Genomic DNA, 26,168 nt, shown 5'->3' with positions numbered 1-26,168 from the left:
CATCAGAGGAACTGAGAAGCATTTAAAAAAATCTGGACAATTCAATCTGAATAAAAGAAGTAAGATTTGAGAACAGGCTGTCATTCAAGAGACAGTTGCTCTGTTTCTCCTGGACTTTTGATCTATCTATGCATGTGCAATTACAAAGCATTCCCACACTAGCCTCTAAGTGTCTATCCTTACAAGTATATAGGATGGTTTTGTAGAGTGAAGTCAGAAACACAGTGAACAGATGCTATCAGTAGCGCATCTCCCAGTCCTGAGCATTGCATACATGTCCTAAACTTTTCACATAAGGGCTGACTTTTAAAAAAGTACCATAAGACAGAAAGTTTACAGTATGAATAGTCACCAAAGACTCCTGTACCTGTAACCGCATCTTTCTGTTTATTTGTAAATGCACTTCTCTTATAGTCTTTTTTTGTGGCTCACTCTATGTACTCTGTGTACTTGTTATGAGCTTTATCATGTTGACATTATCTTTTTTTTTGAGAGCTTCATCTTATTGACATTGTTTTTGCTGAACTTACTTTTTCCAAGACACACTTCTCTCATAGACTCAGTTTCACCTTGCCATCTGTAGTCAGCCAGTGTTGGTCACAGAAGAGGCCACATCTGCTTCCTGTAGGCCTCTTGGCCAGAAAAATGCGCTGTTGGCTGCTCCTGCTCTGGGCCCAGGGGCTGAGGCAGGAGACCCTCTTTACTTCAGGTAAGGCCTAATATTGAGCAGGGCAGGGGAGAGGAAAGAAGGCCAAAGCTGGTGCAGAGAAGGACTGGAGTCCATGCTACAACTGTTTAGGAAAGGGAATATGGAAGTTTGTCCTGCATACCCTCATATAAGAAGAGGCAAGGTTTGGGCAGATAAATTTCAGATCAGGGTCACAGATGAGGGACTTTGAAGATTTTCAGGGTGGGGGATCCTGACTGGCTTAGTGCAAGAAAGGAGGTGGGGGACGAAAAGAAACTAAGAAAGTGGAGAGGGTGAGGGTAAAACAAATTCTCAATTGGCTTTTAGAACCTCATTCATGCTCTGCCATCTGCTTCTGACAGAGCTTCCAGAAAAACATTGCAGATAGTTTTCTGTGGATGAAAATGTCTCCTTCATAGCTTTCAGAGTCAGGCTATAGTTGTTAAGTTTATTTTTTCTATATTGAAAGTCTTAAACAGATATTTCACAGAATAGAGGATATAGTACTTAAAGGTAGCATAGTTGGCATCCGTGGCTCACCCCATAATTTTAGCTACTCAGGGGGCTGAGATCTGAGGATCACAGTTTGAAACCAGGCCTAGCATACAAACCTGAAACTTTTTTTTTTCCAGTTCTGGGGCTTGAACTCAGGGTCTGAGTACTGTCCTTGGGCTTTCTCAAGCCTAGCATTCTACCACTGGAGCCACAGCACCACTTCAAGTTTTTTCTGTGTATGTGGTATCAAGGAATTGAATCCAGGCCTTTGTATTTGCTAGGCAAGCACTCTACCACTAGGCCACACTTCCAGCCCAAACCTGAAACTTTTATCTCTAATTAACCACCATAAATAAATAAATAAATAAATAAATAAATAAAATAAAGCAGGAAGTAAAGCTGTGGCTCAAGTGGTAGAGTACCAACCTCCTTTAACAAGAAAGCTAATGGACAGCACATAGGTCCTGAGTCTAAGCCTCAGGAAAGAGGCATAAAGAACAGAACAAGACAGACAAAAATCTTTGTAGTACAATTTAATGAACCTTCTGAGGAGGGAAGGGTGTTCAGGGTGCTAGGAATGAGATATGGAAGAGGTAGTTTTTCCTGGGAGATCAGTATTTTGCTAAGTCTCCTTTCCTCCCAATTTCCTGGCTTTCCTGAAGACTTTTCTAGGCACCCTTAGTGGCAATCAACCAAATAGCAAGATTTTATTTGAAGAGCCTGGTAGGCACAGGGTTAGGCTTTTGAAGGACTTGTAGAAGCAGAATGTGTGCTGTTACAATAGAGCCTATGTCCTGTAGTAGGGAGGGAAAACCGCAAGCTACCTTGAAGCTGGGTAGTAGAATGTCCAGAGAGGGCAACACACTAAGTCATATGCTGAGCCCAGAAGTTACTACTTATATTGCACAGACAGCAAGTGTCCATGGAACAGCGGTTGTTGTGAGCTAGGGTCCTCCATGGAGGGGTGAGAAGGGCAGCTCTGATGACTCTCCAAGTGGGAACAGACGGGCAGATGGAAGATCTGGAAGCAGGGATGGTGGGCTGGACTGGAATGGAGGGATAAGGAGAAGAAGAAGGCTAGAAAGGTGTCAAAGGCTGGGGCTGGGAGCCTTGGAGGACAGGCACCCAGAGGATATGAGAAATCAGGAAACAGTGTATGGACTTTGGCAGAGCAGAATTGCCAGAAAAATGATCGTTCCTGCACCTCTTGGAATACCTCCTTGCAGGCTGAAGGCTGGCTGGGACTCACCTGTGCTTTCCCTTCTCACCTAGGAACTAGGACGGGCACCTTAACAACAAAGGGGAATATCTCTGCAGAAGAAGGTGACTCTGTCCTCTTACAATGCCTCTTTTCTTCCACCACGGCTAACTTGACTCAGGTCAACTGGGAGCAACAGAAACAACTTCTGGCCACTTACCATACTGACTTTGGGTGGTACGTTGGCCCGAGCTTCAGTGAGCGGGTGATCCCAGGCCCTAGCTTGGGCCTCACCTTCCTGTCACTGACCAGGAATGACACCGGGGAGTACTCGTGCACCTACCACACCTACCCTGATGGGATTTACAAGGGAAGAATCTTCCTGGAGGTCCTAGGACGCTCAGGTATACCATCTGCAGAAGGGCGGGGGATGCACCTCCTTCTCTAGCATAGAAAATGCCATCCTCTTGGGAGGAAAGGACTTCTCAATTCTGGAGTGTATTTGATTTATGGACGTTCTTTTTTGTCTTTTAAGAGATAAGGATGCCTGATGTTGGTGGTTCATGCTTTGCATCTTAGCTACCAAAGAAGCTGGGCTCTGAGGATCATAGTTCAAAGCCAGCTGGGCTAGGGAACTCTGTGAGACTCTTCTTTCCAATTAATCATAGAAAAAGCCAGAACTCGTGTTGTGGCTCAAGTGATAGAGTGAAAACCTCTAGCAAATGGAGCCTAGGGACAGTGTCTAGGCCCAGAGTCCAAGCCCCAGGACCTGCCAAAAAAAATCAGCTTCCTAAGAATATATACAGACATACATCCACACACTTATGTGCATATATATTATACTGTAACATATGCATATACACGCCATATATAGAGAAGGGGGAGAAGGTACAGGAGAGGGGAGAGAGAGATAAAGTCAGAGACTTTATGGGGCAGAGCTAGGTTGAGGTGTTCCAGAAGCCCCTGATTCTTGTCATGTGTAGCCATGAATGAGAATTATAGACCTTTGCAAAGGGAGCACATCCCTAAACAAATTAATTTACTCATTTTTATTGTCATTATAAAGGTGATATACAGAGGTATGGGTTAGTTACATAAGTCAGATAAAGAGTACATGTCTTTCCTTCCCTCACTCGGTCTGGGTTTTTCCCACCCATCCCCATCCACAGCTCAGTTTCTTTTCAACATAGTGTCTAGTGAGTATTACTGCCGCATTTGTTCACCGGTTGTACCTCCATTTCTGTGCCTCCTCTTGCTCTCCCAAAGACAGATAAGTGAACAAACAGTAAGAAAACAGTAGCCAAAAAAACCCTCATTTCCATTTCCAGCAGTGCATTTCGATAAATACTATTTTATATGTTCAGATGCTCATCGGCATTGTGCCTTTGTGTTCTTCTCCTCAGCAAATCCTCCTTTGGTCTCACGATGGGTCTGTCTAGAGTTCCATATAACTTCTCATGTCCTCAGTTATTTTACACGTAGCTTCTGCATATGAGAGAAAACAGACGCCACTTGTCTCACAGAGTGGAAGCACGTGGACCGTGTGATGTGGGTACATGCAAAGGGTCATGGTTTACTGGTTTAGTATTGGTCATACAAATTAGAATTAATCCTTAATGTCTGTAAAGATTCAAGCTGGTAACACACACGCACACACACACACACACACACACACACACACACACTCACCACCACCACCACCACCACCACCACCACCAAACCCTGGGGTTCTAGAGTTTCACAGCGTAGTAGGAAAGAAGAGTTACAGGGTGCAAGACAAAGGGGAATACACTGTGCTTTTTCTTTGTGCAATGTGGTATTGATTTTATTTCGATTATAATTAAAAGGGATGACATTGATCAAGATGCATGCATCCATCAATGGCTTTGTTGAAAGTCAACCCCTTTGTGCAACCTCTGAAAGATCATAAAAATACAATAAAGAAAGAAAACTGTTCTGTGGAGATGTGAAGTACGGAAAACGATGTTCATTCTCTAGATGGTCTCATGGTATCTGGGGATTATTCATGGCGTGACTACTGAGAATGGCTTGTTGAGTAGAGGAAAGGAGTCCCACAGGGGTTTGTTCTGGGACAGGCACAGGAGGCATGCCACTGCTTGGGACATCAGTGATGTCACTGATTTTATGACAGGCCAGGCAGATGCTGTGCGGCGCCAGGACTTGAGCTCAATGATTTCAGAGCTGGGATTAGAGGAAGGGTCTGGGCGAATCCCGACCCCTGAGCGGGAAAACCCAGGCTTCCGGGTGGGGCCATTTACCTCTACGTTGTCTTCTCTCTAGAGAGTAAGAACCGCACCTGGGTCCTAATTCTGTCACTGAGCGCCGTAGCCATCGTGCTGGGGGTCGTCTGCATCGCAGTCATCAGAGCTGTCACATCATCCAGAAAGGTAATGGTTTTTCCTGCAAATCCAGTCCAGGCATCGCCTCCTCGCCTTCTCCCCCGAGAGAGACTGGACTCCACCGCTCCCGGGCGCCTGGCACCTTTCACAGGACCTGCTCTGCTCTTTCGTGCACTCCTTTGTGTTCTGGGCTCCTCTCCCAGGAACGGAGCTCCTGGACAGGTGGATCCCTGTCCTTCTTGTCTGTGTCTGTCTGTCACCTGCAGTTCCTGCCTGTCGCTTAAGTGACTGCTCTGAGCTCGAGTCTACTGCGAGTCTCAGGTATCTTTGTGGATGTCTACTGTGTGCTAGGGCTTTCCTGAGAGCACCTTATTTAATTCCCAACTTGTTGGTAGTGGTGGGTAACCCAGCACCCTTCACTTAGAAGAGCTACATTTTAGTATTAATCTATCAGCATTTTTACATTTGCTTGGATTATGCAAGAATCTTAAGTATATTAATTCATTAAAAAAAAAATCTCCTGGCCAGGAGTTTGGCTTCTTGGTAGAGTGCATGCGTGAAGACTCGGGTTGGATTCCTTTGAACCACATACATTGAAAAAGCCAGAAGTGGTGCTGTGGTTCAAATGGTAGAGCTCTCGCCTTGAGAAAGCCCAAAGACACTGATCAGGCTCTGAATTCAAGCCCAAGACTGGCAAAAACAAAAACAAAAACCCTCCTTTCTATCTAACTTATTACTGTTGTTTTCAGGTCTTGTAATTCTAGCTATACATTTGACAAATAAATTATTATTGATGATTTATGAGTCATTATCTACTTCAGTCTATCTTTTCTATAACTCTACATTCTATCCTGAATGCTCTATTGTGTAAGTGGGATTATTATTCTTCCACCTGAAGAATATCTGAAAGTAATCATTTATCTCATGTCTATTGGTAATGGATTATTTTGGATTCTATTTGTCTAAAATTGTTTTTACCCATTGAATTTAAAATGATATATTTATTTAGCAAGGTAGAGAATTCTGTGCTGGCAATTTCTTTAAGCATGTGGAAAATTTTATCCCATTGTCTACCTTCCAATAGTTTTATGGGGAATTTACATTTTTGATGCCTGGTTTTTAAAAATGTCTTTAGTTTTCAGAAATTGTACAGTGATATATTTAGGTATGGTTATCTGGCTATTTATTTATTTATGTATTTATTTGTTGTTGGTCATGGGGCTTGAACTCTGGGCCTGGATGAGCTCTTCAGCTCAAGTCTACTGCCCTACCCCCTGAGGCACAGCACCATTTCCTGTTGATTTAGTGGTTAATTGGAGATAAGAATCTCACATTCTTTAGTGCCAGGCTTTGACCCCATGATCCTCAGATCTCCTGAGCCTCCTGAGTTGCTCAGAATACAGGTGTGAACCACCACGCTCAGCCTATCTTGCTATTTATTCTATGTGGAATTTGATGATTTCTTTAGTTTGGGATCAGTAGAGCCCTTATGTAATCATATATATTATTTCACAACTATTTTCTTTTTCTAGAGCTCTAAGTACAGATATTGTAGATAGTTTCTGTTTTGTCACAATGTCTCTAAGCCTCTTTTTCTTGTGTATTTTTAAAAATCCATTTGTCTCATAATTTAGAGTGGATGTTTTCTCCTGACATAGCTTCCAGTTAACTAAGTATCTCCTTTGATGTGTCTAATTTTTAAGTAGTATATAGCCTATCAAAATCTCCAAACTTGCTTTTTGACTATTTTTTTGAAAATGTTAATTCTTTTGAAGTGTCTGCTTAATAATCCTATTAATGGGTACCCTTGGGACTTTTTCTGTTGTCTACTTCTACCTGTTTATTGGTCATATCTTGTCTTCTTGACTGATGTATTTTTTTAAATTGTGTGCTGTAAATACTACATGCACATCTGGTACAATGTCCTCTCCAGAGTGCTCCCTGTGCATGCAACAGGTGCCTCATCAGAGACTCTAGGGATCTCTGTCACCAGAATTCAATCTGTCCTGAGAGGCTGAGGGCTGGATTTCTGGTTCTGCTACTTCTGCTCCTTGGATATGGTCTTCGGGAATCTAGTTCAAATCTGACCGTGCTTTCCAGCCTCCCCTCCTTGGTAGTTTTTGATTCTCAGATGTTGTCTTTCTAGCCAGAAGTCGTGTGTGTGTGTGTGTGTGTGTGTGTGTGTGTGTGTGTGTGTGTGTTTAGTGTATTTAATATCTGTTCCTCAAGTGTAAGTTTAGGCAATTACCTTTGGAAGATAATGTCTCCAAATACCCACCTCATTTTCTTAGGTTTTCTTCTACTCCCAGTTCTTGTTTACAGCCCATACACTCCACATACATAGGGTAGATCCCTAAGTTCTCAAACAGATGTTTCTAATATTTTCATCATCTTTCCTAGCTGTTACCAGTAGAAGGACAGTAGCACAGTCAAGCAGAGCTCTGCCAAAAGCACAACTTCTATATTTGATGTTATGTTTACATCTCCATTTTAAGCATGACTGTGACAGGCTAAGAAGATTTAGTTGGCCTAATGGCTCTGCTGGGTCAGGTCATTTCACCTGAGTTCCAGGGTCCAGATCTGTTTCTATTGCCTGGCCACCTCTTATTCTGATCTAATATCAGTATGAAGGACAGAGGGAATGGATAACTCCCTGTTTGTAAGTTCTGGTTCTGTCTTGCTTTTGTACTGTGAGTTCCTGTCTCCCCTCCCCGCCAGAAAAGGAGCACACTCTATTTTCATTTGTTTCTAATTTAACTTTTATTTGACTTTTTCTCTTTTCTTTTTTCCCCTCCCTCTTATTCTTTCCTCTTTCCTTCCTCCTCCCTCCCCCTTCATTCTGCTCCACCTCTTCCTCTTCCTCCTCTTATTGTTTTTATTGCTCTTCTCCTCCTTCCTCTTCCTCTCCTCCTCCTTCTCCTTCTCCTTGTCTGTCCTCTTCCTCTCCTTCTCCCTCTCCTCCTTCTTCTTTGTTGCTGCTCTTTTGACGACCATAGAGACATCTCCAAGTTTGAAATGGGAATAATTGTACAAACTAGAGTTGATTAATAAGAGAGTATCATTGAAATGTTCTGTTTAGATCTAATGGTATTTTAGCATTTTATTTAATTAAATTAATTTTTTTATCTTTAAGTAGTTATACAAATGGGTTTCAATTCCTGTCAATTTATGAGCATAATGCATCTTGCCCAGTGTCACCTCTTCCATTATTCTCCTCTGTGTATTCCAACATCACCCATTTTTTCAAGTAACTAGGTTCACTTTTACATAGGTATATATTGAGTATTTTGACTGTTTTCACTTACCACTTCTCACTCCATTCGTCTGCCCTCTTCCACTTGAGCTTCAAACATAGTTTGCAGTTAAAACAACTTTAGTTCTATACCCTTGCCTTTACCTCACCCCCCCCATTCCATGTTTTTTTGTTCTTTTTGTTTTGTTTTTGAATTTTTATTTATTCTGATATTGGGTATTGCATTGAATTTGTTGATAGCCCTTGGCAGGATTGCCATTTTCACGATGTGATTTCTTCCAATCCAGGAGCATGGGAGGTTTTTCTACTTCCTCAGTTCTGCTTTAATTTCCTTTTTCAGGTTTTTAGTTTTCTTCATAAAGGTCCTTTAGATCCTTAGTTAAGTATTTTGTTTTCTTTGAGGCTATTGCAAAAAGAGCTGATTTCCTGATTTCTGTTGTTGGCATACAGGGAAGCCACTGATTTTTGAGGGTTAATTTTATACCCTGCTACTTGGTTACTATAGCTCTGTAATATAGTCTAAAGTTTTGTATTGATATTCTTCCAGCACTGTTCTTTCTTCTAAGAATCAGTTTTGCTATATGGAGTCTTTATTTATTATATACAAAATTTTGGATTGCTTCCTCTATTTCCTTAAAGAATGGCATTGGGATATTGATGGTTATTGTAGGAAGGAATAGGAGATACACTAGGACTCCTTGGCACAAGTTGAAACTTTCTTAATAAAGATCCAGAAAAACAGCAAATTAAGAAAATTTGGACAAATGGGACTGCATTAAACTGCAGAGCATCTGTATGGCAAAGAACATAGCTATCAAGTTAAATAAAAAACCCACAGAGTGAAAGAAGATCTTCACTAGCCATACAACGGACAAAGGCCTCATATCTAAAATATACCTACAGCTAAAAAAATTGAATCTCTCCAAAACAAATCTTTAAAGAAACAACCATCTCATTAAAAGATGGGCCAAACACTTAAAGAGATACTTCTCTGAAGAAGAATGTCCTATAGAATCATGTCATCTGCAAAGAGGGAAAATTTAACATCCCTGTTGGATACCGTTATGTTTATTTCTTGCCTTACTGCTCTGGCTAGGAATTCTAATACTACATTAAAGAGGAGTAGAGAAGCCAAACGTGGTGGCTTGTGGCCATAATCCAAGCTACTTAGGAGGCTGAGATCTGAGAATCACAGTTCAAAGCCAGCCTGGACATTAAAGAATGTGAGACTCTTATCTCCAATTAGCCACAAGACATGGGAAGTGGGGCTGTAACTCAAGAGGTAAGGCAGTAGCCTTGAGCAGAGCAGCTCAGGGACAGCACCCACAAGCCTTATGACCCACACACAAAAAAACAAAAACAAAAACAAAAAAAACACAAAGAGTGGGCCTCCTTGTCTTGTTCCTGATTTTAGAGGAAATGGCTTTAGTTTTTTGCCATTAAGTATAATCATAGCTGTAGGCTTGTCATACATAGCCTTTATTATACTGAGGAATGTTCCATTGATTCCTAGTTTCTCCAGAGCTTTTAGCATAAAGGGGTATTGGATTTTGTCAAATGCTTTTTCTACATCTATTAGCTATTGATTTTTGAGGGTTAATTTTATACCCTGCTACTTTGTCAAAGTAAATGCAGAATCATGTCATCTGCTAAGAGGGAAAGTTTCACTTCGACTTTCCCTATTTGGATCCCCTTTATGTTTGCTTCTTGCCTTATTGCCCTGGCTAGGGAAACCAAACTATTGAAAAGGAGTGGAGAGAGCAGACATACTTGACTCATTCCTGAATTCAGAGAAAATAGATTTAACTTTTCATGATTAAGTATCATGCTAGCTGTAGATTTGTCATATACAGCCTTTATAATACTGAGGAATAATCTGTGGATTCCTTGTTTCTCCAGAGCTTTTAGCTTAAAGGGGTATTGGATGTTATCAAATGCTTTTTCTGCCTCTATTGAGATGATCATGTGGTTCTTGTCCTTGTTCCTTTTAATGGATGAATTATATTAATGGACTAGCATATATATATATATATATATATTTTGTGGTCCTTTTTTCATATATTTTTTATTGTAATTAATAGAAGGGTTACATGATATTTGCCAGATAGATGGTGCATTAATTCCCATACATTGATACCCTTTCACATGTCTTGGCCCCCATTTCCCTCCCCCCCACTCCCACCCTTCATCTTGTTTTCCCCCCTTCCCTATCCAATTTCAAATAACCAAATACAAATATATCTGATATATCAGGTAACAAAGTGAGATACTGTAACAATATGAGATAACCAAGGGACAGCAAAAGAGATGAGAGATAACATTGACTAGTGTATATTAAACCAGCTTCCCATCCCCGTGATGAATACTGTTTGATGAGTTGTTGAAGACAGTTGGCCAATATTTTTTTTGAGAAGTTTTGCATCAAAAAATGGTTCTATAGTTTTCTTTCTTTGATGAGTTTTAGGATGAGGGTTATGCTGCCTTCATAGAATGAGTGTGGTAGATAACTTTTGCTTTCAATTTCATTGAAGACATTGAGGAATATCTATGTGAGTTCTGCTTTGAAGGCCTTATAGAATTCAGCTTTGAATCCATCAGGGCTTTTTCTGGATGAGAGATCTGTTATTGCCATTTTTATTTCATTGCTTGAAATGTGTCTGTTTTGTTGGTTTAGATCTTCTTGGTTTAGATTGTATATGTCAATATTTGCTAGAAGTTCTTCCATCTCTTCTAGATTCTCAATTTGTTGGCATAAAGGTTTGAAAATTATTCTCTCATGATGCTCTGTATCTTGGTACTTTCTGTTATGATAGTTCCATTCATCTCTGATTTTGTTTATTTGGGTATGCTCTCTTCTTTTTTTGGTAAGATTTGCTAAGCAACTGTCAATTTTGTTAATTGTTTCAAAGAACCACTGCCTATTTTGTTGATTCTTTCTGTGTTTTGGGTTTTTTAATTAAATAATTTATTAACATTGATTTTTACATCATATTTCAAATGACATGTTTAACAAACAAGTATTCTAGAAGGGTATCTCTACATAATTATAGGCACTTAGTTTTTAGAACATAATCAAAATTAGGCTAAGGGTTTGTATATCATAGATATGTAGTAATCAGTGTAATAAAACATTATGTCTATAGAGTCATAAGTTTTTATGTCTATGTAGTTGTGTTTATATTTCCCGTACCATGTCCATATCATTGGGTATGCAAATATTGAGTCCTCGCTCTTGCACTGTTTGGATCTAATAGCCACATATTAAGGATACCATGCACTTTGTGTTCCTTTTGTCTTGACTTGTCTCACTCAACATGATTCGCTCTAGATTCATCTGCTTCCCTGCAAATGCCATTATTTTATCTTGTCTATTGGCTATGTAGAATTCCATTGTATATCTATATATCTACATATCACATTTTCTGTATCCATTCATCTGCAGTAGGGCACCTGGATTGTTTCCATCACCTAGCTATTGTGAATAGTGCAGAGATAAATATAACTGAGCAGGTGTCCTTATCATATCTTGGGTTATGATGTTCAGGGTAGATGCCAAGAAGTGTTATGGTGGGATCATTGGGAAGGTCAATTTTCAGTTCTTTAAGAAACCTCCACACTGCTTTCCAGAGTGGCTGAGCTAGTTTACAGTCCCACCAGCAGAGCAGTAATTTTCCTTTTTCTCCACAACCCTGCCACCACCTGTCATTGTCTGAGTTCAAAATCTTGGCCATTCTTATTGGGTAAGGTGATATCTTAGGGTTGCTTTTATTTGCATATCCTTTATGACCATGGATGATGAACATTTTCTCATATGCTTTTCTGCCATTTTAATCTCTTCTTTTGATAAGTTTCTCTTTAGTTCCCTTGCCCATGTAGTAAATAGTTTGTTGGGTTGGGTTTTTTTTTTTTAACTCTAATTCATTTAATTCTGCTTTAGTTTTAATAATTTGTTTCCTTCTCCTGGATTTGGGTTTGGTTGTTGCTCTTTTTCCAGGAGCTTAAGGGACATCATTAAATTGTTGGCTTGAAATTTCTCCAATTTGTTAATGTAGGCATTCAGAGCTATACATTTTCCTCTGAGTACTGCCTTTGCTGTGTCCCAAAGGAGCTGGCATTTGGTGTGCTCCTTTTTGTTAAATACCATAAACTTTTGAATTTCTGTTATGATCTCTATGATGACCCACTGGTGATTCAGTAATGTATTGTTCAATCTCCATAAATTACAGGATTTTCTTTGTTGGTGTTTGCTGTTGAGTAACAGTTTTATGTCATTTTGGTCAGAGACAATGCAGGGAATAATTTCAGTATTTCTGAATTTGCACAGATTTTCTTTGTGCCCTAAACTGTGATGTACTTTTGAAAATGTTCAATGTGCTGCTGAAAAGAACATTTATTCTGGTGTTGTTGTGTAGAATAATCTGTAAATGTCTGTTAGGTCTAGTCAGTTTATGCAATTGTTCAATTCTGAGGTTTCTCTGTTCAGTTTTTGCCTTGTTGATCTATCCAGAGGTGACAGTTGTGTGTTAAAGTCACCAACAATTACTGTGTTTGGATCTATGTGTGTTTTTAATGTAAGAAAAGTTTGTTTGATTAAGTTGGGTTCTCCAGCATTTGGTGTATATTTAGATTGGTTATATCGTCCTAAACAAGAGATCCCTTTAATAGTATGTAATAACCTTTGTCTCTTCTCATTAATTTTTCATGAAGTCTATTTTATCTGACTTAAGAATGGCAACTCAAGCCTCTTTATGGGGGATGTTTGCTTTATAGATTTTACTCCAGCCTCTCACTCTCAGAATATGTTTGTTTGTTGGGGCCAAGATGTATGTCTTGAAGACAGCAGAAAGGTGGATCTTGCTTTTTGATCCAACTCATCATTCTATGTCATTTAATTGGATAGTTAAGTCAATTGATATTGAGAGTTAGGACTGAAATATGTTTGTTAGTTTCTTCCATTTTATCTATTTCATTAGAGCCTGTATCTTGTCAATTCTTGCTGTAATTACCTGGCATTCTGTTTAGGTGCCATTTCTCTGTCAATATCATGTTTGTGTTGGTTTGCAACATGTAGGACATCTTTGAGAATTTTTTGTAAGCTGGTTTGGTCAATATATACTGTTTGAAATTTTTACTTTCCCCTCAGTTATGAATGAAAGCTTAGGTGGGTACAGTATTTTTGGTTGGTGGTTTTTTATCTTTAGGGCATGGCATACATCATTCTAAGCTTTTCTTACTTGCATGGTCTCTGCTGAGAAATCTATGGTTATTCTAATTGATTTTCCTTTGTAGGTGATTGTTTTCTTCTCCCTGGCTGCTTTAAGGATCCTTTCCTTGGTCTCTACTGATCCTGTACAGATTAAAATGTGATGGTGGGATGCCCTTTTCTGATCAAGTCTGTTTGGGGTATATAGTCCTTTCCTCCTGGATATTTGGGAGCTTCTCTGAGATGATTCCCTTTAATAAACACATGTCCAATCCATCAACCTCCTTCTCCAGACTTTTCTCAATTCTGATTAGCCTTAAATTAGGCTTTCTAATTGTACCGTGCAGCTCCTGACAAGTTCTGTCATAGTTCTTGGACTTGTTTTAAATAATTTTCTGGTCTTTCTCTATAAAATCCAGGCTATCTTCAATTCAGAGATTCTTTCATCTGCATTGTCTTACCAGCTATCAAAACTTTCTTTTTTGTTTTTTATCTCTCTTCCTTCTAGTTAGTCATTTTTGATGCCTTGCATCTCTTGTTTTAGATCTTGTATGGACTTCTTTATTTCCTTGATTTATTTTTGAGAGTTCTCTCTGAAGTCCATCAGCTGAGTGGCTGTACTCCTGTTGGACTTTTTTTTGGAATTCATTCAGTTTTCTGTTTGTGGATTCTACGAATTCCTCTATTAACCTTTGATTAACTTCATCACTGACATGTATAGCCTTATTCATGTTTTGAAACTTTTGTGCATCATGTTTACCAGTAACATTTATAGAGCATTTTGAGGACTCTCCTCTATATTTTTCATTGACTGTTCTGTTGCTTTTTAGCTTGAGTGGGAGATGAGATTCCTTAACTTGCCATTTTTCTTGAGTCTCTTGTTCTGCCCATTTGGAAATGAGAGCAAGACTAATACCACATAAGATTATAATTTTAAGATAAGAGCTAACCTAACACTTCATAGCTGAACTGACTATAGAGGTTCACAATCTTAGGCTGGTATTTTCACTCTTTCCTTTTGTTCATTTAAAAACAGTCCCAATACCACCACTGAACACAGTTTTAAGGCAAAAGCCAACCCAATCCCTATGAGATTTAAATCAAACTGGACCTACAGTATAATTCGACAAATACAGATACAGTCTGGGTCAACAGCAATCAACTGTAGATCCACAAACTACGGAAGTCAAAAAAGGAGCAAAAGACTAGAGATAGAGAGGTATAATGAAATACAAGAGGAGAAGAGAGGAGTAATGTAGGAAGGAAAGGAATAGAGTGAAGATAATTGAGATGTAAAGAGAGAAAAAGAATGAATGAAAAATTAAAAAACTAAAAAAAGATATAAAAGAAAAAGATGTAAAAGAGATCAATAAGAAAAACCCTAACATTATGCAAATTTAAAGAATACTAAAATTTAAAACACTAAGGTTGAAATATAAGGGAGTGAGTAAATACAATATAATCTGTATTAACTATGTACACAGTGAAGGAGGACATCTACTAATTGCTGTTGCTATGCTTCTAGGAGTGAATAGAACCACAGTGAAGTAACAAAGGGAAAAAAAGGATGAAGAAAAATGAGCAAAAAAGGAAAAAGTAAAAATGCAGACAATGAAAAAATGTGGTAAAATTTAAAAAATTATAATTAGAAAAAATATTCTTCAGTTTGTTTGGGGAAACTCATATCTGTCCTGTGTTCAGGATCCAGTCTCTTGATGGAGTCTCTGATTTCCTTGTGATGATCCATTTTCCTTTGGCTTAGTTAGTTTTTCCAAATAGGTTGTGGGCAGAAAAAGTTCTGCCTGACAGACTTCAGGTCTTTCTGACTGTCCTCCCAAGCTAATTTGCTGCCAGGGCGATGCGCTTCACTTGTCCTTCAGGAAAAAGTTGCCTGTTTTCCATAGCTTGAACATGGGTGGAGTTGTATCATATCTGGAATAAATGGCGAGCTTTAGACACTCTCCCAGACCCAACCTGGAGCCATTATTGCTTTTGCCAGTTCAGCTGAGAGTGGATGAGGGGTGGGGCCACCTGTGGCTTTGGAGAGGAAAGCTGCCCAGCTCTGGGTCAGGAAACCAATCGCCAGGCTAAGCTGACACTGGTCAGATTCCTTTGCCCTTTTGAAAAATGATGCTGCTGACACCACTTCTCAGGTTCCAGTTATCTGCTAGCTAGTCTTGCAGGGTCTTTTCCAGTAGCCAAGATGGCACTATTCTCAGCTGGTGGGGGAGGGGCTACCTTCCCAATGCTGTTCTGTGAGAAGGAGTGAGACTGTCTTTGGTGGGTTACTCACACTTCTCCTTGGCTTTCAGAGTGGTCTGCGATCTGCATCCGTCTGTACCTCACAGGATGGAAATGTCTGTTCTTAGTCACCAGGTCTGTTCAGTGAATCAGTGAGCACTCTGGTGCCTTTGTCTTAGCAGCTGAAGTAGCTGCCGCTGCTGGTGTGGGTTCAAAACTGTCTTCTTAAGCAGGCTGCCCCATCTCTCTGGCTGAGATCTCTGTGCTATTAGAGCTTCCTTAGTGTGACTCTTTGGAGGCAAACTTCTCAATAGAATGCTGAAACTAGTATCTTGTAGAGAGCTCAGATATACTTAACCTCCACTTCCACCATATTCCCAGAATCCTTTGATTTGGGGTTTTAAACTCAGGGCTTCATGCTTGTGAAGCAGGAACTATACCACTAAGCCATGTCCCCAATCCTGACCTCGGGAAGTTTAGTGTAGTATTTTGTATTTAATTTTTGCCAATTTTCTGGGTAGATAAAACTACTCTATATTCTGTAACTACCATCAGTAGCAAGGGTAATAGTATGATAAACAACATTTTGTTTGATGTACATTTTTTTCTCCAACTTGTGCTACAAATGAAGAAAACCCAAGACTTTTCACTGTAGTCTATTTGATCAAGGAAGGGCTGGAGTGCACACAGGGAAAGGTCTGAACCACTCTCCTAAGTGAACTGCAAATTTACCAAGGAACTGCACATGAGCACCTGTTGGATCTTGCTAAGTGGTTCCATGGGAGTTATAACCTCTCGCACAAGAGGTGAGTGCTCATGAAAATTACCTCAGCTCTTACCCCAGTAGAAAATTTGCCTGGCATATCACCCTGTCTGCAAACATATCTTATAATTCAAACCTTCACTTTCTACTTATGTGGTCAACATTGAAGCTGTGAATTTACCTCAACTTTTTCATCATTGACATATCTAGTTGAACAGGGTATCAAGGACCCAGAAGTGGCTGAGATGTGAGTGCCGTCAAGAAATCCACTGAGCTGTAGTATTTTTCTATACGTCTTGGAGATTATAATATACATGACTGGGAAATGGGACTTTTAAGGGAAGGTGAATGCAAGACCAGATGAGGAGAATAACGGCTGATATCCAAGCTGGACAGAGAATTGCAATGGGGTGGTGAATTTCTTCTGCTGTCACCAGCATTCCACAGCTCTGAGATGGAAGGATTAAAGGCTCTTTGCAGGTAGCAGAATATGACTTCCTGCTAGGATTCAACTCTAGTTGTTACGATAGGCAACCAGATTAATTTTGTCCATCACAGAAATTGAAAAAGCAGAAAAGTTACAGAAAGTTAGTAGCAATCAAGCAATCACTTCTACAATGTTTTATTCACTTGCCCTCCATCTCACAGCCTCACTTCTTCTTTAGTTCAGGTCTCTCTAGTAATTTTTTTTCCGTCTCTCCTCACTCAGAGTATTTTATACTTGCATTAGTCAGGGTCCCCAGGAGGGTATACATAACTCTCTGAAATGGGTTGGTCAAAGACAGTTTAATAATAGGATTTACAAAAATCTAAGCAGAATACAAGGAAGCCATGGTGTTGGATAGCAGTGTGTTATAACAATCCACTGTTATTTTAGGAGAGGATAAAGAGTTGCTACTAGACATTGTAAGGGTATAGATGAAGACTATATCTTAAGAATGTCATCTTCCTTTGATGACAACCAGTCCAATGCACTGTGCAGAGAGATCTTTCCTTACTCTCCTTTCCTTCCTCCCTCTCCTGTTGCTCTGTGTGGTGGATAAGGAACCTATTGGTGCAGTTTATATAGTGAAGCTGTGCTGGTATACAGAATAAAGTGGAGAAGGTTGGTGATTGGAGCAGAGGGACAAATGGACCACATCACAAAGAGCAATAGAAATGGGGCCAGGTATGTGGCCAGAGGAGTCGCTGGCTTCCGCCTTCTCGCATGTATTTCTGTTTTTTTTATTATATGTGTAAGCAATGCTCTTGGTGGTACATCTATATTTTCACCTAGAACACAGTGCTCTGTTAGTATTTCTGTGGCTCAGGCTCCTTTGGCTCCATAATTACATCTTCTTGGTTTCTTAAGTGCTCCCATCTTCCTGTTGGTCTGCTAGGGACCCAAATGCATGGAAGTATCTTCTACCATTGAACTTCTCACCTCTTCTGTAATTAATTGGCCATTCTTTCTAGCACATTCTCACCTTAGTATAAAATGTATTCATTGGATCTGATCCAGAAATCCAATACAATCAGGTGCTGGATTTATTGAAATTATTTAGTGAAGGGATTAGCAGAAAGCATCAGACAGAAATTTTTCTAGGCTTTGTAGACTATATGGTCTCTATTGTAACAATAGCGTGAGAACACAATACATAACAAATGAATATGCCTCTGTTCCAGTAAGCCCTCATTTATAAAGACTAAAATTTAAATGTCATAATTTTCATGTGTCATAAAATATTACTCTTCTTTTTAAAAATATAGCTACTTGAAAATGGAAAAAATATCACCTTTGGTTTGTGGACTGAAGAAAAAGCAGCCAGAGGCCAGACTGCATCTTTGTCCCTGATTTTACAGGGCCATTCTAGAATTCTTCCTCTGTGTGAATGTTATTTCCATTTTCTGCAGTTCTCCAAAGAAGTGTTAGTATTTCTATTGAAATCAGTGCTGTAGAGACTTGTCTTCCAGGTGTAAGGTGTAAAATCCTTAGTCATGGGTTATGTCCGGTGTTATCAAGTTTTCCTTTATTTAACCTTACATCTAGCCTACTAGACTTGCTCACTTCTGATCCCAACACCTTCAAGATTTGTCCTAGGCAAGATCTCCTAGCTGTTGCCAGGTCCTGTAAGCGAGATCCTTTCGTGAATACCCTTGCCCTTCCTTTAGTTGGCCAAGAATTTTTTCCCTTGGTGTGGGCTGATGCTTTACTGTAAGGATTTCTTGGCCAGTAGGGGTAGAGGAGGCAAGTTCTACTAGGTCTTATTTTTTATCAAGAAAATGGCACATTCTATAGCTCTAGGTGACACAAGAGAAGCCGCTGGTTCATGGTTCTCAAAAGCATCTGCCCAGAAACATCCATCCAAGACTCATAGACCCTTGCTTTCCACTTGAGATGTTGATGTGGGCTTAGTCCATGTGAGTAAAGTGTAACATTCTTTGACATTCTTTTACTTTTATCATTAGCCCTTGTGCCTGGTCCTCACATGCTGAGGGCAAGGATGTGTTCATAAGCTACCAAGGAGTAGCTATCCCTCTCTGCTTGGCTTTAAGTTGATGCTAGGGGCTGAGCCTGTCATTTTCTCCACTCAGTGTTATCAGTGGGAAAAAAGCCACACAATTGCAGAGTCTGCACAGTTCCACTTGCCCTGGACTTCTCAAAGACCAGTTCATAATCCCCTTCCTTCTGGATCTCATCCCATTTCACCATCCCCCATGCACGTCCCTGTATCACCTACGCTAAGTGACCCTCTTCTTTGTTCAGTCCTCATAGACAGCCTATGACAAGAGTAAGTAGTTTACAGTAGGATCTCAGAAGAGACCCATGATGCTGCGAGTCCTTTCTCTTCTGAGGGTAGCTCTGAGGTCAGAGGAGGCTCCCGAGTAGAGTCGGGCATGGATGCAACATCTGATTCCTTGACTGAAGCAAGCCTTACATTTAGATCTGGTGACACCTTGAGGCAGGGAGCCAGTCTTTTGGAAACTGACTACTAGCTTCTCACCCAGGTGGACCGTAGAGTGAATTCTCTGAGAAGGAGCAGCTGTGAGCTTACAGCCTGTGTCACCAGCATCTGAGGAATGGGAACACTCATCAGGTAGAAGAATCAAAGCAAGGGAATAGCATTCATTATGGTCCTCAACAGCCAGTCAACCACACTCTGCTTAGGAGCATGTTTTTGGTTTTGGTTTTGGTTTTTTTTTTGGAAGACAACAGATCTCGTTGTGGATCCTAGCCTTATCCTTTAGCTGTACCACACACCTCATTTTTCTGAGCCTCATTTTTCTCCTTTGTAAAATGAGGATTATTGTAATACTACTTTTATATGGTTGTGGATACACTTGAGTCAGTTTTTTATCTCCAATTAATCACCAGAAAGCTGGATGTGGCACTGTGGCTCAAGTGGTAGAGTGCTAGCCTTGAGCTGAAGAGCTCAAGATTGGCTTCCAGGCCCAGAGTTCAAGTCCCACGACTGACAAAAAAAGAATAAGAACAGAAATACACAGTACACAAGGTCAATATTTAACTACTTGAGGAAGAATTTGAGTATTCCTGTCTTCAAAATGGATTAGAGACACCAGGGCTCTAGTAGTTCTTTTAAGCATATCTTCATGAGCAATGATAGCTTTCTTATCCTAGAGTATGTGTCTATTTCTTCTGCGCGTGTGTGAATGAAACAGTATGTGGAAAGAGATGGCTGGTTGTTATACATGTTGCTAAGGCCATGGTCTCTTTTCAGGAATGAATCCTCAAGCCCTGAAAGGAAGCTCTAATCAGAATGTCTAACACCTGTTCACTGCGCACACCTCCATGGCCCCTAAACCATCTGTACAGCCTCTCTGCTTATATTGGTGCAATGCACTGCTAGGCTCGACACTAGTTGAGGATGGTTCTGTGACAGAGGGAGATTTGGTGTGCATTTGTTGCTGTTATTTTCCAAGCCTATGGTTGTTTGTAATTCTGTCACTCAGACCTGCAGTGGGGTGCAGTGGGGTGTGTAACTTGATTAGGGGAGTCTTCAGAGGGGCTAAGATGGTATCAACTTTGCCCTGAGATATCAGTAAGCATTTCTCTTGCCATTTTAGGGTACCTGCTGTTCTTTGATTTCCTTGCTCTTATCTTCCTTCCTAACCCTCACCTACCTACAGTGTACTCCTGTGGATAGAGCGGTCTATTTGACATCCCAGATTTTCCTAAATAGATGGCTCTGTTCTGTTGTCACCATGGATGGATCTATAGCTGGCTAACAATGAGATGCTACCTTGATTTGGCAAGGATGTGAGGAAAGGAGGGAGAGAGGAAGAGAGGGAGAGGGACAGTGAGAGAGAGCGAGAGAGAGCGAGAGAGAGAGTGAGAGAGAGAGCGAGAGAGAGAGAGAGAGAGAGAGAGAGAGAGAGAGAGAGAGAGAGAGAGAGAGAGAGAGAGAGAGAGAGAGAGAGAGGAGATGCCTATATACATGAATTCCTGAGTAGGTACCATGGGTTTTCAGTTTGGCTACATATATTGAATCTCTAATGTTATAAAGAATACAGTGCAGATTCTTCTCCTGTCTGTGCCAAAGTAGACATACCACAGGAGATCACAGGGGAAGCTAGCTCAGCTCAAAGTAGATGCCTATTCTGGTAGCTCTCTGGAATATAAGCTTCAGAAGTCGGGGTGTTTGGGAAGCACAGCAGAAGAATCTGGACAAGCATGACCAGGTCACAGAGCATATCTGGGGCCATCATAATTTGTATATGTGTGTGTGTGTGTGTGTGTGTGTGTGTGTGCATGTAGTAAATGCAATGCATTATGAATTTTCTTCTTTTTTTCTGGTCTTGGGGTTTGAATTCAGGACTTGGGCACTGTCCCTGAGCTTCTTCTGCTTAAGGCCAGTGCTCTGCTACTTTGAGCCACAGTGCCACTTCTGGCCTTTTCTGAGTAATTTATTGGAGATGAGAATCTCATGGACTTTCCTGCCCAGGTTGGCTTCATACCATGATCCTCAGATCTCAGCCTCCTGAGTAGCTAGGGTTACAGCTATGAGCCACTGTTGTCCAGTTTGATTTATGGACTTTCTTCCAGAAGAATGTACCTTTACGTAAAAGTCTTAATAGAATTTAAGGGCATTTAGACATTTCCTGTGCATCCCAGATGAAGTGACCTTCTTGTAGATGTAGGGGCTGTTGAAGGCTTTTAGGCAGAAGTATGGGCTGATCAAAGATTTGTTTTTGAGAGATCATTTTGCAGATAGCCATGTTAAGTTAGAGAAGAGTAGTGGTGGGTGAGTATGGATGCAGGCATGAGAGAATACATGGAAGTGAAGAAGGAGTCAGCCTGGAGGGAGGTTGGGTGGGTAACTAGAACACAGCATTGGCTTTCTAGTTTCTGATAAGTTGGGACATTAGCCAGAATGGACAATGTAGGTAGGACCAGTTTGTGGAGGTAGTACCAGTTTGTTAGGACCAGTTTGTGGAGGAGATATCTTGATTTCATTGAAGACACACTGAGTGTAAGCAGAGCGTGGGTTATAAACCAGTGATACCCAAGTTAGTGGGTGGACACCTGGTTTTAGAACTCAGGGCAGAGCCTGGGTTGATTGATATTGAAATATAGGATCCACAGAGGGCAGATGGTATTTACAGAGCTGTATATGAAGGAAAGGGTGCTGAGAGAGTATGGAGAATGGAAAGGCAGAGAGTATGGAGAATGGAAATGCAGGGAGTAGAATCCTGGGTGACCCCGTTGGCATGGGGGAGCCACTGTGCAAACATCAGGCCTATATATAGTATGAAGCTAATTGAAAGGACCTCCAGGATATTGAAACAAAAGCCATATAACGAATGATTGTTGTCCTTAATGTACTATGTTATCCCTCATCTCCTTTGCTGTCCCTTGGGTATCTCATATTGTTACAGTATCTCACTTTGTTATCTGATATATTGAATTTAGTTGTATTTGGTTATCTGAAACTTGATAGGGAAGGGGGGAAAACCAATACGGGGAGTGGGTGGTGGGTGGGGGGAGGGTAATGGGTACCAAGACAGGTGAAAGGGTATCAATGTATGTGAATTAATGCACCTTCTATCTGGCAAATATCATGTAACCCTTTTATTAATTACAATAAAAATATATTTAAAAAAACATCAGGCCTGTGTGAACTCATGGGTTCAAAGGAAAAGGAGAACGAGGGGAAGTGACACTATAGGAGGAGGGAAGGAAGATGGTCCTGAAAGGAAGAGATCACCGAGAGTGTGGCTCAGTACAATAAAATGTAAGTTAATTTATTTCTACTATCAAATGCAGAAGGAAGTAAAAATAAAAAGGGAGGACTGCATGTATGGCCTGAACCTAGCAAGTATGCCCTGAGTTCAAACTCAATACTGCCCCAAAAGGAGAGAGCATTAAAAAACAAAAAAAAGAAAGTACAGACTGCCAGTTCTCTCTCTGTCTGGACTTAGGGACTAGGAAAGAAGTGGGTGTGGACATATCGCATTGCATATGTGACAAGGTGGCTTCAGTAGACCGTTGGTATTTGGTTTGTAGTTATAGCAAGCTGGAGAAATCAAAGAGTAAGGCACTCTGTGGTAAGAACCCTCGTGTGCTACCTGTGTGTCTGTATGTGTGCACATGTGCAAGTAAGGGAGTAACTTTTGATCATCTCCATATACTCATTTTTGTTTGCTTCTAGAAGAAACCTCTCATAATCACATCTGTGGAAATCAGACCAAGAAGCATGGCAGCTGAGCCACAGGAGCGGAACTCCAGCATTCCCTCTTCACCCAGAAGCTGTGGCGAGGAGGAAGCTGGCCCTGCTGACTCCTGTGGTCAGGAGAGGGAACGTGACTGTGCTGAGCCACATGACTACTTTAATGTCCTCAGTTACAGAAGCCTGGGGAGCTTCAACTTCTTAGCAGAGACAGATTAGTGACTGGAGACCTCTTTTGCCCTGGTATTCCAGGTGGATGTGTAAGCCTCTGTACTGCCCATCCTCTGTGTGTGTGTGTGTGTGTGTGTGTGTGTGTGTGTGTGTGTGTCTGTGTGTGTGTATGAATGGCATCCTCTTCTCCATCTCCACATCCTCTACATTTCCTTTCCATTCTCTTTTGGCACACTCCAGGGAAATATTTGTACCTTCATTATGAATGTTTATTTTGTAAAAATTAAAATCAGTGGGGCCCCGAGTTTGGCCTAGTGCTAGAGTGCTTGCCTGGCATGCATGAAGACCCAGGTTCAATTCCTCCTTACCACATACATAGAAAAAAGCCAGAAGTAGTGCTGTGGCTCAGGTGGTAGAGCTCCAGCCTTGAGAAAGCCCAAGGACAATATTCAGGCCCTGAGTTCAAGGCCCAGGACTGGCAAAAAAAATCACAGTGTCTAGGAACTGGTGGCTCATGCCTGTGATTCTAGCTACTTGGGCACTGAGATTGGAAAAATAATGCTTCAAGGCCAGCCTTTGCAGAAATGTCAGAGAGAATCCATTTTAATAGAGGGAAGCTGGGTGTGGTAATACTTGCTGTCAACTCACTTTGGACAGGAAGTCTACAATAGATGATAGATGTCTAGGCATATTGGGAAAGAAGCAAGACTCAATTTTTAAAAATAACATGAATGATAGGGCTGGAGGCAGGCCTTGTCAGTAGAGCACCTGCCTGCATGCCAACCATAAGGCCATGCTTTCAAATTACAGCAAAAAACCAAAAAAAAAAAAAAAACCAAATTAGATCCACATTGGTATGGCTTTAAATCCCGAGTTTTGAGCTGCCTTGGTGTTTGAGCAAGCACATTTCTCATAACAGCACAGGGCAAGGTTTGGTGATACAGGTGGATGATGAGGCTGGCCTAATTACAGAGCCATCCATCTCTCACTTCTTGTTATCATGGACACTCATGTTCTCCAGGTATTTAAGGCATGCTACCATGTCTTAAGGGAAGGGGGATACAAGAATGACAGACCTTGCTTTGTGCCCTTGGAAATGTACAGGGAGGAGACAATACATTTACATAAAAATGGTAAGGAGATAGGATACTACAATAGACTTTGGGGATGAGATGTTAGTTCAGGGAGAGGTGGTCTGGAGGGAATGAGATGTGAGGATTCCCCTCGGAGCACAAAGGGCTCAATGAGTGTGGTCTGATGTGGAGATTCCCCCACTCCAATAGTCTCCTCCTCCCCTCTTCAGGAACTTTAGGAGTTGATGTTGGTCAGAGTCCACAGCATCAGCTCTTTGGAAGAAAGCTAGACACATGTAAAATTCTGTTGATCACAATAGTAGTTCATAGGATTTTTTTTCTTGCAAAGCTAGTACAAATGGCTTGGAAATAGAACACAGTTCACATATTAGAAATGGGTGAAAATGTAATGGAACTGGAGGAGAGGTATCTCTGGCTGGGGTTGGACTGGGATGTGAGTTGGATGTTATTTACCATCATTACAGTAATTGTGGAACATTAACAAATGCCCTTGGCATTGGCAATGGGTCAGCTTACTAAAATGAGATTCAGCTTGACCGAAGATAAATTTCAAGATGGAATTCATGGAACAAGATGTTTCTTTGGGAACCAGAGAAGACAATCTCTTAAAAGCTGGAGTCTCTCAGAGACATGCGCAGTTTCCCATATGTGGCTGCCGCAGGACTTGTGCTGGGTTTGAACTGAATAGGGCTGCACCATGAGTACAACATGCACGCATTTTTTTTAAAGGACAATGGTGTCATTAAATGTAAACTCTCATTAGTAATTTTACAATATCATTGACATGGCAAAATGATAATAGATACATTGGGTAAAATAAAATATATTGTTAAAATTAATTTCTGTTTCCTTCTGCTCATTAGGCTTATCTCCTTAAAAGTTTAAAATCGCAAATGTGGTCCTCAGTATATTTCTTTTGTATGATGCAGCTCTGACTGTAATTTCAAACCAGGCTGGTAACCAGGGAAAGGGTGGTATCTCTGTCTCTGTAGGTTTTTGTTGCTCCTTCATATAAAGCAATGTTTAAGGAAGCTTTTCTTTCTGAAATCTTTGGTGAGTAGATAGAAAAGAACCATAGAGAAAACTGAAAAGTAGGAGAAGTGCAGACAGGTAAAGGCCTCAAATTTTCGTGGATTCCCTCTTAGAATCTCTGACAGGAAGAAGTAAGGACAGCTAAATCAATGGACAAGAATTTATGAGTGAACTCATTTATCCATCATTCTCTGCGCACACCCAGAGGCTGAGCTTATATGTTTTCAGCTATAATCCACAGAATTATACTGAGCAAAATGTGAAAAAATGTCAAATCCTTCAGGTTTGAGATAGATGCTCTTCTTCATGAGTGGACGACACTGAATTTCACGTGGGAAAGGCATGACAAAATGGGAATTCACTTGTGTGGTAGAAGTGAGCTCTGTCATTTTTGGGTCTGGGACATTTGTTTATGATTTTCCCAAACTGACCTCCACATCACCACTAGTCCTGAAATTCTAACATGTGTCAGGAGCACTGATGGATGGGCATATTTTTCTGGCCTTGTTGGTATTATTCACAATTTGGATGATCTCAGATGAGGCTAGACTACAGACTGTGGGGTCTAGACTAGACTAGAATTTAAGGAGAGCTGCTTCTTGCCTTAAAGAAGACACGACAGGAAGCCAAGACGAGAGAGTTTTTTTTTAATTATTCCTTCATATTCAAACTTCACAAACAGTGTGAACTTGTACAATACCTCGGAAAGTGAAACTTACAAAAAAAGTGCTGGTAACATTTAAAAAAAAAACAACAAAAACCCCAAAAAACAAACATCATTCTTAGCAACATCAATTACTCTTCCACACAAAACAGAAACCTTGTAAAATTTATTTTCGTATTTTTAAGGCGTAATACTTCCGTATAAAGTATATGCAAGAGATAAAACTTCACAGTATTCCAAAATGTCACAATAATAATAATATAATAGTATAATGAAGCGCTACAGTTAATTTTTCTTTTTTTTGAATGTTTTTTTCCTGTTTAAATAACAAATACAAG

General features: G+C 40.5%; 1 protein-coding gene across 1 annotated transcript; it reads left to right on the top strand.

The window, feature by feature from the left end:
- The first annotated feature begins 630 nt into the window (after nucleotides 1-630).
- Tigit (T cell immunoreceptor with Ig and ITIM domains) lies at nucleotides 631-24,930 on the top strand. Its single transcript, XM_090332308.1, has 4 exons — nucleotides 631-709; nucleotides 2,456-2,785; nucleotides 4,683-4,789; nucleotides 22,855-24,930. The coding sequence occupies exons 1-4, from the start codon at nucleotides 646-648 to the stop codon at nucleotides 23,086-23,088; spliced, it is 735 nt and encodes a 244-aa protein (XP_090188434.1). The 5' UTR covers nucleotides 631-645; the 3' UTR covers nucleotides 23,089-24,930.
- The last annotated feature ends 1,238 nt before the right edge of the window (nucleotides 24,931-26,168 follow it).

Source organism: Megascapheus bottae, chromosome 1 (assembly GCF_031878675.1).
Source record: "Megascapheus bottae isolate mThoBot1 chromosome 1, mThoBot2.hap1, whole genome shotgun sequence".
NCBI lineage: Eukaryota > Metazoa > Chordata > Mammalia > Rodentia > Geomyidae > Megascapheus > Megascapheus bottae.
The sequence above is the reverse complement of the archived record's forward strand: the minus strand, read 5'-3'. Positions and strand labels throughout refer to the sequence as shown.